The sequence below is a fragment of the Sinocyclocheilus grahami genome, unplaced genomic scaffold (assembly GCF_001515645.1).
Source record: "Sinocyclocheilus grahami isolate Dianchi unplaced genomic scaffold, SAMN03320097.WGS_v1.1 scaffold260.1, whole genome shotgun sequence".
Classification (NCBI taxonomy): Eukaryota; Metazoa; Chordata; class Actinopteri; order Cypriniformes; family Cyprinidae; genus Sinocyclocheilus; species Sinocyclocheilus grahami.
Window position 1 is genome coordinate 920,584 of NW_015505439.1, and position 16,153 is coordinate 936,736.

The 16,153-nt window shown below is 37.5% G+C and overlaps 1 protein-coding gene across 1 annotated transcript in view; it reads left to right on the top strand.

Annotated features, from left to right (window-relative positions):
• LOC107599114 (kinesin-associated protein 3-like) overlaps positions 1-15,037 on the top strand; it is a 25,023-nt gene extending 9,986 nt beyond the window's left edge. Inside the window, exons 10-21 of the mRNA XM_016290615.1 lie at positions 1,057-1,134; positions 1,222-1,237; positions 1,891-1,991; positions 4,061-4,169; positions 4,249-4,361; positions 4,471-4,636; positions 4,743-4,868; positions 4,977-5,075; positions 5,181-5,266; positions 7,389-7,575; positions 8,365-8,458; positions 13,294-15,037. Coding sequence (XP_016146101.1) covers positions 1,057-1,134; positions 1,222-1,237; positions 1,891-1,991; positions 4,061-4,169; positions 4,249-4,361; positions 4,471-4,636; positions 4,743-4,868; positions 4,977-5,075; positions 5,181-5,266; positions 7,389-7,575; positions 8,365-8,458; positions 13,294-13,405 — 1,287 coding nt within the window. The 3' untranslated portion in view covers positions 13,406-15,037. The remainder of the gene's footprint in view (positions 1-1,056; positions 1,135-1,221; positions 1,238-1,890; positions 1,992-4,060; positions 4,170-4,248; positions 4,362-4,470; positions 4,637-4,742; positions 4,869-4,976; positions 5,076-5,180; positions 5,267-7,388; positions 7,576-8,364; positions 8,459-13,293) is intronic.
• The last annotated feature ends 1,116 nt before the right edge of the window (positions 15,038-16,153 follow it).

The following is a 16,153-nucleotide window of genomic DNA, read 5'->3' on the forward strand; positions in this document are numbered from 1 at the left end:
TGACTCTTAACTTTTATAAAGAATATCTCTTTGGATTTGAGACTTTAGTCTTTGCAACTTTACAGATCTTCTTTATGCACCAAGAGCTTGTAACACTCCAAAGAGAAAGGAAAAATTTTAATCGCATCATATGACCCCTTTAAAGTTTCGATTCATGCTTTTTTAAATGTAATTTTATGCTTTATTAAAGTTTTGATTTATGCTTATTATTTTTCAATCTGTGACCATTGTTTGAAAAAAATTACTTTTGTTTTTAAATTTTGTGTAATATAATTTACTTGGGTTTTTACATTTTGGTTTCATGCTTATTTTTTTTTTAAATCCGTGACTGCATAAGCGGGCATGCACGTGTCTATATATATACTGTATATACTGTATATATATCTCAGATATATACACACATATAGAGAGAGAGAGAAATAAACAAGTCAACATCACTAATTGAGTAATCGGTTAATGGCTAGTCGACCATCTTGACCCATCCCTTACTGTTTACCATTAGTGTGTACTCAATGTCTCAATCAACTCTGAAGGACATGGGCATTTAAGGTTGTAGTGGTCTCCTGAAGGCCTTGCTGCCGTGGCTTTTATGGTGGTTGGGTGGTTTAAATCTTACTGGGGTGTAATTGAAGTTTAGCTCTCCTGCTCTCCCACTAAACGCACCCTGAACAGGATAATGAATTTTTAATGGGCTTTTTTTCTCCCAGGCTCCAGGGCTGTTTTGAACATTTTTACAGGCTCTTCTCCTCCATCCTCATAAAGGATCCCCCGTTTTCCTCTCCTGACGCGCAGGCCGAGGCGTTAACTTAGTGTGTGTGTGTGTGTGTGTTTGCGCTTGACCTCTGAGTGTGCGCTAGAGCTCGTTTGTATGCTTGTGTGTGTCTTTCACTAATGAGAAGCACATGTGTGGGCTAGTCGTGGTGCAGGCGGTGCAGAGCAGCTTGGCTTGAAGTTATTAATGGCAGTAAAATTTATGCTTCCTCCTTTTTTTCCTCAATTAAATGGAGAAGCCCTTCTCTTTTCAGGGGTCTCTGGGAGCACATCTGGCTCCAATAGGCAGAGATAACCTTGCCTAAAGGGTCCGTGGCTGGCTCCGACTTATCCCCGCCCCCTCTTCCCTCTCTCGGGGTCTGGGTCTGTCTGTCTGATTAAGTCAGGGCTCAAGTTCTTACCAGGTCCAGGTTTCGGTCTGCTTTGTGAAGGGTAACTGTGCTTTCTCAGGGTCAGAATTACTCAGGCCTGAAATAAATACCAGATTAAAAAAAAAATACAAAGATTAACAAAATAATTCTTGCAGATTTGTTTTCTCTATATTAACACTACTGTTAAAAATTTTGAGGTTGATAAGATTGTTTTTTTTAAAGATTGTCTCTAATGCTCATCAAGATTGCTGTTATTTGATTAAAAATAAAGTAAAAACATTCATAAATCATTCTAATATGCTGATTTAATGCTCAAGAAATATTTTTGTTATTATCTTGTTTTGTTGAAAACAATTGTGCTGCTTAATATTTAATGTAATTTTTGTTCAATTTAATTAATCCTTTCTGAACAACAGTATTGATTTCTTTCCAACAAAAAAGTCTTACTGACCCCAAACTTTTGAATGGTTGCATAGGTCAACAGTAATGGCCAAAAAAGTGTCTCATTCCACTCACTAGTTCCCTATGATGTGAATCCTGAACACGAATTCTGGCACAAGCAAACGGCCTTGATCCACTAAATATTGGGACACTCGTGACTCAAATCAGAATTGAATGCTTAAAATCTGGTGTTGTCCTGTTTATCCTGCCGTGTGTTTCTACTGAAGAAGAAGGTGTAGTTCAGGCTACCTTAAATATGCAGAGAGTGTGTCTGTCCATTCATGGCTTGTGTGTGTTTGTGTTTCAGGAGACGAAGCACAGAGACAGATCGCCATGTGCATTCTGTACCACATCAGCATGGACGACCGTTTCAAGTCTATGTTTGCCTACACGGACTGCATTCCACAGGTGAGAGGTCAGCCTGCATTAGCATGATCTTATAGCATGGGACAGGAGAGCTCTATATCCTCTCTCACACCATGTCTAAACCGGGTGCGACCGTTGTCCCATTGCACTATGCCGCAACAGCTTGAGGTTATGTTTAACACATCAAATTGAAATCCAAGTCCATTTCTATTGTTTTCGGAAGTAGCGCAAGCATGCGGAGTACGTTAGAATTAGAACGGCATCAGTTTATAGTCAGTGTCTTGTGTCATGAGCGTTGTTCATATCCGGTGTAGACACTGTATCTCAGATAACTCACTCACTGGCCCTCTCCAGATTTCTTTAATACTGTACATGTGTCTATTGTGAGATTTGCACCATAGAATTTCACCACCTGAGGCCAGCTGCATAAATCTTGCCTCTGTGTTAAGACTGTGTCTTAAGAACTAGTCTGACCAACAAGCAGTTAGCCAAGGGGGTAATTAGTCTTATTTTTCAGATTCACATTAGAAAAGCTTAATTATCGAAGGAAATGTTTGTTTGACAGTTTTTTCGATAAGACCAAAAACATGCATCATGACAGTAATAAAAATTATTTTCATTAAAACGATTGTTAATGAGAATTTTACAGTTTTTGTGTTGTTTTTTTTTTGTCAAATCTAACATTAAACTACAAAACTAATAATTCTATGTTATTTTAACAATTTAAAATGGGCTAAAATGAATTAATATGGCATGATAAAAAATGCAAACATTTAAAGGACATTTTCATAAAAAAATGAGTAAAACCAAAATATTGATTGAAAAATACAGTACAGGTTCAAATGGTCATGAAAAACCTGAGAAAGTAATAGAAATTTCTTCATTAAACTAAGGTCTATCAGCTTATTTTCAGCTCTATAATATGCTAGAATTGGCTCTTTGTTAGTGCAATCTTTAGATTATATTTTTAAAATCTCTATCAGTTGTTTACAAATAACAGGAAAAGGTATGATAATTCATCAGTCGAAAGGTGTGACAACCCTGTGCAGTCTTGTTGTCACTGGGACTGCAGGCTGGGGGTTACCAAGGTTTTGGTGGGGCGACTCGGTATTGCATGTGAAAGCAGGGCAGGTGCCAGTAAGTCTAGCCACAGTGATTTTAGGCTGCAGGGTGGCTGCTATGTGATACTCAGAATGGGACTGTATGCTTTGCATACTCACCGCTGCCTCCTCACTCTCTCTCCGGGCCTCCTGCTTATCGTTAACGTCAGGGGGCGATGTTGACAACCCTTGACCACTTCAGCCCAGGCCTGGACCTCTGCACAGTCCCCTTGTCCCCCACGCTCCCTTCCTGAAGCCCTAACATCCCCTCAGGTAGCAGAGTCCGGTCCTCTGTTCCGCTCAGGGTGTAGTGACGTTAGCCAAGCTAATGGAGAGTGACATGTAAGGTTTGTGTCTAAAGTTCGGATTCGCTTGAGAAAATCAGGAACCCCTGGACGTCTGGGAAACTTACAAATTTGGTACGGGAGTTTGGAAAAAATGTTTCAGGTCTGTCAGCTTTTTTGTAGGACAAAGGCGGGTTTGATTAAAGTTCTAGGTGGGTCAGGACTTCAAGTCGCTTGCTGACTTTCTTGAGTTGGATCTTTCAGGAAAGAAGGGCACACTTGAGCTTGAAGCTTTTGGGTATGAGGTAACTGGACTGAAACTGAACATATATACACACTAGCTAACTTTGAGGTCAGTAAGTAATTTTTTAAAGAAATTAATACTTTTATTCAGAAAGGATGCATTAAATTGATCAGTAAAGTGACAGTAAATACATTTATAATGTTACAAAATATTTCTATTTCAAATAAATGCTGTTCTTTTCTACTTCATCAAAGAATCCTCTAAATGTATCGCAACTTCCACAAAACTTTTAAGCGGCACAGCTGTTTTCAACATTGATCATAATAAGTAATGTTTCTTTAGCACAGAATCAGCATATTAGAATGATTTCTGAAGGATCATCGATCATGTGACACTGAAAACTGGAGTAATGGCTGCTGACAGCTACACTCTATGGCAAGTGCTTTGATTGTTTCTGTTAATTCATGGTGTTTTGTTTGTCAGGTAATGAAGATGTTGTTTGATTGTGGTGAGGAGAGGATTGACGCTGAGCTCATTTCCTTCTGCATCAACCTGGCTGCCAACAAGAGGAATGCCCAGATCATGTGTGAAGGTGAGAATAGATACAAATGTGCAACCAAAAAACAGTGAAGTGCAGACTCCGTGCTTAATTTAATGGGTTTTTTTTCAAGGCAATGGCCTGAAGATGCTAATGAAGAGAGCACTGAAGCTAAAAGATCCTCTGATGATGAAGATGATCCGAAATATATCTCAGCATGATGGACCTTCTAAAAATCTTTTCATTGTGAGAGTCAAAAACGAGAATACACTCACCCATACAAATGAAGTGTATTGTAGAGATGTTCATTGATGTTTACTCCATTGAAAACTAATAAGCATGTGATGTGTTTGAGGACTATGTTGGAGACCTAGCGGCTCAGATCGGACTAAAGGAAGAGGAAGAGTTTGTCATTGAGTGCTTGGGAACTCTTTCCAATCTTACCATTCCTGATCTTGACTGGGAACTTGTGCTGAAGGAGTACAACCTGGTGCCTTATCTCAAAGACCACCTCAAACCAGGTCTGTCTTAATCCACTTTACTATTTTACATCACAATGGAAAATACATGAGAATATTAGTTGCAAGGTCTTGTGATATGTGACTTCCACTTATTTTTCTTATGTAGGCTCTGCAGAGGATGACCTCATTCTGGAGGTGGTGATCATGATTGGCACTGTCTCCATGGATGATTCCTGTGCCGTAATGTTGGCCAAATCGGGCATCATTCCTGCTCTAATAGAGCTGCTGAACGGTAGGAAACATTCAGATGCTCAGAGTGCTTTTAAAGTTCATGTTCTGAAGTTGACATATGTTATTGGAAGTAGAGAAATAATAATTTCTCTCTTCTTTCTATCCTCAGCCCAGCAAGAAGATGATGAGTTTGTCTGTCAGATTGTGTACGTCTTTTACCAAATGGTGTTTCACCAGGCCACCCGAGATGTCATCATAAAAGAAACGCGTATCCTTCATCTTGTAAAACCTGCAGTTGCATGATGATGTTGTTGTTTGGTCATACAGCAGTTTCTATCTTAAGAGTTTTTGTCCTTGACTGTTATCTTGTCAGAGGCTCCAGCATATCTCATTGACCTGATGCACGACAAAAATGCAGAAATACGCAAAGTGTGTGACAATACATTGGACATCATTGCTGTGAGTATGAATCAGCTGTACCTCAAGTAGTGTGCTGTCTTTCACCAATTTCAAGTTGTTTCAGTGGGTAAAGGGGCCTGGTAATGATCAAACAAATTATTATAGCCATTATGTGCATGCGACCCTTTTTACACTCAATTCATGTTGAGGAACCAGGGTTTTTGCTTAATATTCTGAACAAGGCTTTATTTTTAAATTTTTTAGAATTAATTTTAGTTTAAGTTTTAGTAATTCTGTCATGTGCTTTTGTCATTTTATATTTTTTTATACTTCTATTTAGCTTTTCTATTTATTTAGTTTTAATTATTTTAGAACTTCAACTAAAACATTTTATTTCAGTTAATTGCCAAGGCGACATTATAATTTTCGTTTAAGATTTTCATCTAACATTTATATTTTATTTCAGCTTTATATCAATTAATGGAAATCTGTTTTAATCGTTTTAGTCTTAGTTAACAATAACACTGTGAAGAACCGGTCCAAACTTTTTTGGCACATCTTCTTCTTCCTCTTTTTTTTTTGTTTTGAGTCAAGCGGGAGACCGTCCAGTTGTCTTAACCAGCACTTCATTGTTAACTATAAATATGGCACATATGGTTCTTAGCATAGGCGTAATTTACGGGTGGGATGGGTGGGACATGTCCTCCACCAGGGTTGATATTGTCCCCATCACTTTTTTGAAACACCTCGACGTACCTAATGCAGATGAAACCTATCCAGCTGCCATTCATTTCTGTTAAATAAGATGCGATCTGGCGCTGGAATCTGTTGTTTTTTTAAATCATGCTGACTGTTCGTTGTGATGTTATTAGTGACGGAACATTCTATTTTGGCTCGTGCAAAATCGTCTTCACACACGAGGGCTTCAATCTATCGCTTAATGACATTGCGGAAACTATGTATTCATTCCAGTTAAATCACAAAATAAAATACACACAAATGTGTCCCTGCTCTTGATATACGATCACTGATGAACATCTTTGATTTTAATAAGGGGAAAACAATTATGCAAGGGCGGATTAGAACCCAAAATCTCCAACACAAAAATTCTGCCACTAGACTGTTTAAGAATATGAATACTTATTGCGTATCTATATAGTCAGAGTCATTTGACATAAAAGACTGTTGGATGAACACCGTTGCTAGCGGGTTAAATGTATAAGCTGTTCTGAAGCAGCTCTGTCACATGTGATCTGTCCCAGGCCTCAGATTAATGTAATTAGGGCTGGTCTTGAGGCCAAGGGAAGTGTTCCATACATCTGATCGGAAAGGGCCATTAAAGCATGGAGCCACATCAAAGAGAGAGGAGGAGACGCCTGCTTAGTGTCACGTGGGGATGGTGGACAGAGCGCAGATCCGCTGAATACCACACATTCACATACACGTTGTTGGTCATCTTCCCCTTTTTCTTCTTCTGTTATACAAATAGGAAAATGTGAAATCTGAGGACTATTGTTGATCTTTTTTTTTAACCTTTTTTTCTACTTTTATCTTGTCATACCCAAGCCTTTTGCCTTTGTGGCAGTGGTTTTTAACCCAGACAGGAGAAGTCATTCATAATTCATTTTTGCATGCTATTTCTGGATACGCTTGAAGATTTTTCCCCCAGATTTATTTATAAAACACCCAAACCTGCTCCGGATCTAAATGTTCAGAAACGCCATGAGCTCAGCTACTTGAAGATTGATTAGCCGGGGTATCAGACCACATTCATCACTGTGATTGGCCACGGGAGTGCAGCATGTGGTGCCTTTAATGCTTTACAATGATGAATTTGTGCCCTGGCAGAAAGTGTCACTGTGCATGCCGGTGGGGCCAAACCGGTGACAATGAGGCCTGTTTGAGGCCTGGGCCTCAGGTGGCCATCAGAGCCCCAGGCCTTCCACCCTGTGTGGGGGATGATTAATCAGAGAGCCGATTTGCTTAGCTATTTCCACCAACCTCAAAGAGGTTTTATTATGCTCAGTCCCTGTAGAGTTAAAATAAACAGCTGCCATGCTATCCGTCTGCCAAGCGACACAGCACACCTGATTCATCCCACATCTTCGGTATGGCAATACAGGCAGAGCCTTTCTGTGTCCTGTGCTAATACTCTGGCTGTTCTCTCTGTCTGTGTCTGTAGGAATATGATGTGGAATGGGGTAAGAAGATCCAGAGTGAGAAGTTTCGCTGGCATAACTCTCAGTGGCTGGAGATGGTGGAGAACCGACAGATGGATGAGGCAGAGCCTTTCATGTATGGAGACGATGGAGAACCTTTTCTCCAAAATGGTGACATCCTGGAACGGCCAGACCTCTTCTACAGCTCAGGTTATATTGGGCGGAGATTTTAAAAAATATAACTGCATTTAAATAGAAGTTCTTATGAATAGGGTGTTTAATTTTTTTTGGTTTTGATATGTGTCATCATACTTTGGGTTAGTTTTTTTATATATATATATCTTTCTAAGCAATCAGACATGATTTTATTTGGGAGAGTAACACAAGCCCTCCTCCCCATATTGGCCCCATATATAAGATATTTAATCTGGTATTTCTGCTGTAATTATGACAATGCTGCTTGTTTTCAAACCTATTTATGAACCGAAAGTGTTGATATATTTAATAATTAATTTACATTTTTCCTTTTGTGATTCTATGAGATTCGAGATTCTAAATGTGTATTTTTCAATAAAAATTATATTTACTGGAGTAAAAAGACATGATTTCAGTTTAAATTTTGATTTTTTTAAATTTGGTTTTAATTCGTTTTATTTAATTAAGTTAAATATCAACACCCTACTGTTGTTGTTGGCTGGTTCTACTAAAAAGGAAAAAAATCTATAATATATATAAATAAAATATAAACTATACTGTAATCTGTAATTTGGTTAAAAATCCAGATTATAAACAAACTTTTAAATTATTTTTATAATTATTTTTAATAATTAATTTATAATTCTAATTTTAGATATCTAAACAAAAAAACCTATTCTAATTTAATTTGAATTTTTATAATAAATGCAAAATATTATGAGAAATTTGATGTATCTCTGTATTTTCTGTCATGCCTTAGCACAGAGGTGCTACTGATAATTGGTTTCTCTGTGATTCCTGCAGATGGAATAATCCCAGTAGATGGTGCCATTAGTCCAGAGTTCTTCACAGACTTCCAAAATGGAGACCTGTTAGGACCACATGGTTTCCCCAGCAGGTACATTTAAATATGATGAATCTGTCAAACTGGCTTTTGTTATTACTGTATCACACACACACACATCTTTGTCTGCTAGTTTTGTTGGCTTTAGCAGGGAAAGGCTCAAAAGTGCTGCGTCAAAGAGTCCTCCGGCATTCCCAGCAGGCCACAGCACTCCTCCAACAGTAATACCCTCAGCTTTGAGAGTAAACACAGCTCCCTCTGTTTAGCTGTTTCCAAATCTGCTTCAGTTGCCATATACCTACTGTTTAGGGGTTTCAGCAAAGCACTAGTGTGATGACTTGATGCTATGATTTATGATGTGGCCCACTTTGTGTCATGGGACTATGCAAAATATTTTAGCTTTGTTCCAAATATTCAACTCGTAATCGTAGAGGGGATTATTTGATATGGGGCCATTAATGATAATACAGTGACCCCTTTAAATGATTAGACACTCATAGGTTTTAGGTTTAGGTTACTCATAGGTTGCATTTGGTCTAAAAAAAAAAAACAGAAAGAAAAGAGACCGGATCTAACTGAAAAATTGTTTGTTATTGTCCTCATGCATTATTGACAAACTGTTTTCTTGTTTGACACTGTAAAGCTGCTTTGACAATCTCAAAATATTTTAGCTTTGTTCCAAATATTCAACTCGTAATCGTAGAGGGGATTATTTGATATGGGGCCATTAATGATAATACAGTGACCCCTTTAAATGATTAGACACTCATAGGTTTTAGGTTTAGGTTACTCATAGGTTGCATTTGGTCTAAAAAAAAAAAAACAGAAAGAAAAGAGACCGGATCTAACTGAAAAATTGTTTGTTATTGTCCTCATGCATTATTGACAAACTGTTTTCTTGTTTGACACTGTAAAGCTGCTTTGACAATCTATATTGTATAAAGCGCTATAAAAATAACTGTGACTTGACTTGACTTGAGATCAGTACTTTTAGCAAGACCACGCAATGCATTTATGTCAACAAAAATTGCCATTTGCAACACATTTACTTAAAATTTTTTATGTATATCTGATTGAAACATAATTGGATTAACTGGAATATATAAAGTGGACATTACAAACCAAAACAGAGCCAGAATGAATGTGAGTTTGATAAAACAATGCTTAACTACTTTTAATAACTGACATTATCCAGTAGCCCAAATGATGAAAGGGAAAGTCACTTCAAAGGTAGAGTGGGAGAAAGTTACACATTTTGAATAAAGGTAACAAAGATTTAAAAAATATATATATATATTTCTTAAAAAAGTTTAAATAAGAGAGAGGCAGAAGAATGTTCTGAGAATGTTAAGAGCGAGAAAGAGTGCTGGATCCTCCACACACACACACACACACACATACACAGGCTTGTGTTGTATGCCTCCATCAGATCAGTGTCTCCAAAAGGTGTTATTTCAGCTGTTAATCACATACTTCTCACACACAGACACTCCTCAGAGAGATAAGTAGTTGTTGCAGCCTTCCACAGAAATAGCATGGCATATGTGCCAAGCTGGCAAACAAAAGACATAAACTTTGTGTGTGTGCCAGATTTTGTCATGATTACACACACTTAATTTGTTACAGGAAATACTTTAGCGTGTGGACGTGACTGGTTAAGATACACAAGTCGGTTACGACGACAAACTGCAGTCAGGTCGAGACCCCGATGAGGACGACGAGCATGCAGATTAGCTTCCCTGAGACGGTTTCTGACAGTTTGTCAAAAAATTCTTTGGTTATGCAAACCGATTGTTGCAGCAGCTGTCCGGGTGGCTGGTCTCAGACGATCTTGGAGGTGAAGATGCTGGATGTGGAGGTCCTGGGCTGGTGTGGTTACACGTGGTCTGCGGTTGTGAGGCCGGTTGGATGTACTGCCAAACTCTCTGAAACGCCTTTGGAGACGGCTTATGGTAGAGAAATGAACATTCAATTCACGGGCAACAGCTCTGGTGGACATTCCTGCAGTCAGCATGCCAATTGCACGCTCCCTCAAAACTTGCGACATCTGTGGCATTGTGCTGTGTGATAAAACTGGACATTTTAGAGTGGCCTTTTATTGTGGCCAGCTTAAGGCACACCTGTGCGCAATATTCATGCTGTCTAATCAGCATCTTGATATGCCACACCTGTGAGGTGGATGGATTATCTCGGCAAAGGAGAAGTGCTCACTAACACCGATTTAGACAGATTTGTGAACAATATTTGAGAGAAATAGGCCTTTTGTGTACATAGAAAAAGTCTTAGATCTTTGAGTTCAGCTCATGAAAAATGGGGGCAAAAACAAAAGTGTTGCGTTTATAATTTTGTTCAGTGTGTATATATATAAAGGTGACTTAACTTAACAACAGGGAGAGCTCGCTAAATTATACATCAGTCTATGAGAGAAAGGATGGAGTCTTGAAGTCAGAGAAGAGGCACTGAAAAATAAGGAGCAAGTGAATACAAGGGGGAGGGGGTGGCAGAGGAAGCCATGTTTTTTTTTCACAGCTCTTTGTAAGCGATACCTGCAGAATACACTGAGTGCACAAGGAATTGGGCAGCCTGAAAGTGTGGTTTTCATTTTGTCCATGTGGTGTTAGAGATCCAGGTTAACACAATAATGAAATCCAGCTTAGGTTCCCCTGCACTGAGCCAGGAGCCAGACACACTGGGAACAGCTCTTTTAAAAGCCTTTAATAGAATCACTTTTATTTATAGAATAGCACAGAGCAATCTTTCATTTAGCACATAAAGAACGCTTAGTTATTCCAGATGAAGAAGACAAATTCTTGGCTGCATTTGCTTGAAAAATATGAGTTCCTTATTGCGAATGTTATGATTAGACGAAAAACACATTACAAGGTAATTAATAAAATATTTTAAACTAAAAACAGTTATTTTAAAGCAGTAAAGCGTAAAACATTATTTTTAGTAAAACATTGTCCGGGCCAACCAGGAAAAGTAAAATTCGCCCAAGAAGTATTTGGACACTTAAGCGTCACAAAATGTTTAAAAGACATTGCATTAGAAAGTGTTAAAACAAATGGAATTTATTTATTTAGCTTCCTTTAGGTATTTTCTGCTGGCAAACGTTATGCAAGTAGACAGTTAATGTGATAAACTAAACCTGTGGTTACTCTGCTGGGGCACCTGTGTGAACTTGAGGGGAACTGACTTCATATATTCACTAATAGAGACCAGTTGGTTTAAAGTAATAGAACAAATGGCTAAATAATTAAAGTCAGCTCTGAGAAAAGGACTAGCATCATTTGTTTGCAGATAACACTTGATTTGATTTACTACTGTTCAGAGTTTGGGGTCAGTAAGTTTTTTTTTTTTTTTTAAGAAATTATTATTTATTTTCAACAAGGGGACATTTAAATGACCATAAATAAATAATAATTCTAAGAATTTTTGTCCTTCACCCTTGTGTCATTTCAAACCTGTCATATGTAAATATGCTTTTAAAATACTTTATGGTGCTTTTTTTTTTTGGTCTTTATTCATTGTAATTTCATAGAAAAGAGCACCTTCTTTTCTCCATTTGTGTTTCATGGAAGAAATAAAGTTGAATTTGGAAAGACATGAGGGTGAGCAAATTTAACAATTATCATCTCCGGACACCAGAGGAAGAAAAGAGACCGGCAACACAGACACTTTCCTGTTTAGAGGTTTCCGGGTGTTTTTTTACAGGATCTCACTTCAGTGTTAACTCTCAGGGGCCACTGGGGCCAGACATGGGGATCTTTTTTCAGCCTGTGTCCACCCTCAGATCTTCAGATTATCACCAAGTGCACTGTGTCTGTGATCCTTGTGTGTCAAGGGCCAAAAGGTTGGTTGGAGTCACTAGTAACATCATTATTTGCGGAAACCAGCAGAAAATGTAATCTTTTCAACTTTCCTGGAAAGGATGACAGCATCCCTTTGGGATTAATGATTCACCGCAAGAATGATTGTAACACAAACACACACTTTTAAGACCTGTCTCTTACCTGGAGACTCTTTGGAGGGATCATCTGATTTACAACACACTGCCTTTTCCTTCCCATCAACCCTTTTGAACTTAGTTAGTTATAAGCTTCGGTTTCACCCAAACTCTTTCCAACACATCCAGCCTCTCCTCCTCAAGCTTTTTAGCAATGTCTGAAATTTCCCCAGACAGCAGTGGTGTACCTCAGAGGATAGACTGGCTTGCTGCCCAGAGAGGGTGGGTGTACTGGGAGTGACGGGGCTAGCGCGTGTAACCGATCGCTGGAAGTGATTTGGACTAAAAACAACACTGCATTTTGGGAGCTGGAAGGGGCAAAGCAAACAACCCATATTTTAAGAATACAGGCCAAAGTTGGGTGGGTGTTTATTTAGAGGCAGATCACACTAGTCCATTCCAGATGATGTGAAATGATCCCGTTGGTCATTTGCCTTGAGGAATTAATATAATTCTCATGGTTTTAGAATCAAATTTTTAATTTGTGAACACTCCTGGTGTGAATAATATAATATAATATGAAATGATCCCATTGGTCATTTGCCTTAAGGAAGTAATATCATTTTATTGTTATTGAAATCTAATTTTTTATTTGTGAACTCTCCTGGTGTTAATAATATATAATATGACATAAATATGATATAAAGTAAATGAATATAATAGATTATTATTTATTTGGTATTTGGCTATGTAGGTTTGGAGCAGTTTTGTTTTAAGTTTAGGTAGCTCTGTTTTGCAGAATCAGAGCGCCATCTAGAGATGCTTATAACCTAACCCATATACAAGTCATTTTCTAATAAAAATACATTGACCTGATTTATGTTAGTTATTGTGATTGACTGATGTGACTGGCTGACAGCTGGCTGTGTCTCTCTTCCTCCAGTTCTTTGACTGACGGGTACGGACAGACAGGTGTGACTCCAGCGCGTCCTGCCACGGCTTACGGCTTTCGGCCTGATGAGCCATTTTATTACGGTTACACAACATCACGGTAGGAGAGTGTCAGGAAAGTCCTAAAAGCTATGAAAACCAATTAAATGGATCTCAGAAGATGCTAGTTAGGTCTCTTTTTTCCATTTCAAATGAAAGCAGCACTACTGATTTTCTTCATCATCCATATCATTATCAGTAATATGTGGATATTTATTCCATTCCATGTGAATCTCAGTCTGAATGTGTTTTAAGCTAAATGTTCTTAATGAAGCTATGATTTGCAGCCCTCACTTTGAGCTAGATCGTGTAGTTTTACTTTTAACATACTTTAGCCTACTATGTATTGCTTGTCAACACTGAAGAATCTAATGGCACCACATTTGCCTTTTCTGTGCAATATAACAAAAGTAGGATTTAGTTGCATGCTGTTTCAGTGATGTTGGTGAGTTAATTTATGAGTGTTGAAAACACCATCTATTTATACATTAAAGCAAATCTGTCCATTTAATGCATGACAGTTTTTCAGATTTAGGTTTCTGGAAGCAAAATATTGTGTAGCTGTAGCTGCTACTCATGTGTTTATATTATAGGATTTCCTTCAGTTTTGCATATGTTGCTTACATAAAGCAACTGATATAAGGGTAATTTTAATGATAGTGGTGCCCCTCTGTGGACTTGCATATGAAATTATGTATTTTGTTCAAATACATTTCATGACAACACAACACAGTGCCCATGGGAACAATAATGTCACTTTACAGTCTTAATATCTTGATTGTGCTAAACAATGTTGCCTGTTTCTTTGCTTTTGATACCATAGTACCAATTTTACAACACATCTTGGCTTTAAATGGTGCTCTGCTGACAACTTCATATGTATTTTGTAATGTAGCCTACTCAAGTGTTCTTTTGAAATAATACGTGCGTAAATAATATGTGCGTTTTCGTATTTATGAAACTCAATTTCATTGGTGCCTGGGAATTGTCTTACTGTTTTAAATAAAATGCCTTTTTGTTTAATGTGGTGCAATATGAAATGCATAAATTGATGTGCAAAAGCTTTCCTTGTGTACGTTACTTTGATAGAAATCTTTTGCATATTTAGTTGGGTTTTAGCACAGCAGAAACTCCACAAATGCTCGCCTTGTTTACTTTCACTTGATTGCAGTGAAATACCATGCATCTCATTCATTGTCAATCATTCACTCCCATCATTCGAACATTCCTTAAAAGGGCGGTTATGCATATTTAAAGATGTATTGATGGAATGTCTTATTGTTTATGTGGATCTTGTATAGGGAGCCAAATGCCTGGAGCAGAATCTGTAGTGATTGTCTCCATGTAACACAGATCTCAGTGGTTCTGCAGTATGTCCCTGCAGTGCACATGCGGCAAATGTACTTGTACTTGTCACTCAACGTTTGTTCATAACAACAAAAGGCACCTCGCTGTAGATATGTCACAGAGCCAGATTCCATGGAAATCAAACCTGTCAGACTTGCATTATGGCAGGCTTTGACACAGCTTGGCATTTTGGGGAAATGTACAAGATCCTTATTGTTGAAACTTTCTTCGTGTTGTGATTGTATCATCTGAAGGTTGAAAACTGCCTTGCCGAAATTGTAACAATTGCATGTTTCTTCCTGAAGGATTCCTCATAAAGATTCACAAAGGACACTCATTTCCAAACTCAATATTTATGCTATAGTTTAGATTTCATATATTATTCATATGCTAACATAGCAATTCATTTGTACATATTAGCTTAAAACAATATTGAAATAAGATTAACTATATCACATCCATTTTATTAAAATAATCCTCTTTAGATAGAGAAACATTTAATTCTCTTTAACTACTTTTATACAAGACAATATATATATATATATATATACACACACATATACATATACATATATACTACTTTTGAAACATTTGGTGTTGGTAAGATTTTATATATAAATAGTAATACACAGCAGAAACTCCACAAATGCTCGCCTTGTTTACTTTCACTTGATTGCAGTGAAATACCATGCATCTCATTCATTGTCAATCATTCACTCCCATCATTCGAACATTCCTTAAAAGGGCGGTTATGCATATTTAAAGATGTATTGATGGAATGTCTTATTGTTTATGTGGATCTTGTATAGGGAGCCAAATGCCTGGAGCAGAATCTGTAGTGATTGTCTCCATGTAACACAGATCTCAGTGGTTCTGCAGTATGTCCCTGCAGTGCACATGCGGCAAATGTACTTGTACTTGTCACTCAACGTTTGTTCATAACAACAAAAGGCACCTCGCTGTAGATATGTCACAGAGCCAGATTCCATGGAAATCAAACCTGTCAGACTTGCATTATGGCAGGCTTTGACACAGCTTGGCATTTTGGGGAAATGTACAAGATCCTTATTGTTGAAACTTTCTTCGTGTTGTGATTGTATCATCTGAAGGTTGAAAACTGCCTTGCCGAAATTGTAACAATTGCATGTTTCTTCCTGAAGGATTCCTCATAAAGATTCACAAAGGACACTCATTTCCAAACTCAATATTTATGCTATAGTTTAGATTTCATATATTATTCATATGCTAACATAGCAATTCATTTGTACATATTAGCTTAAAACAATATTGAAATAAGATTAACTATATCACATCCATTTTATTAAAATAATCCTCTTTAGATAGAGAAACATTTAATTCTCTTTAACTACTTTTATACAAGACAATATATATATATATATATATACACACACATATACATATACATATATACTACTTTTGAAACATTTGGTGTTGGTAAGATTTTA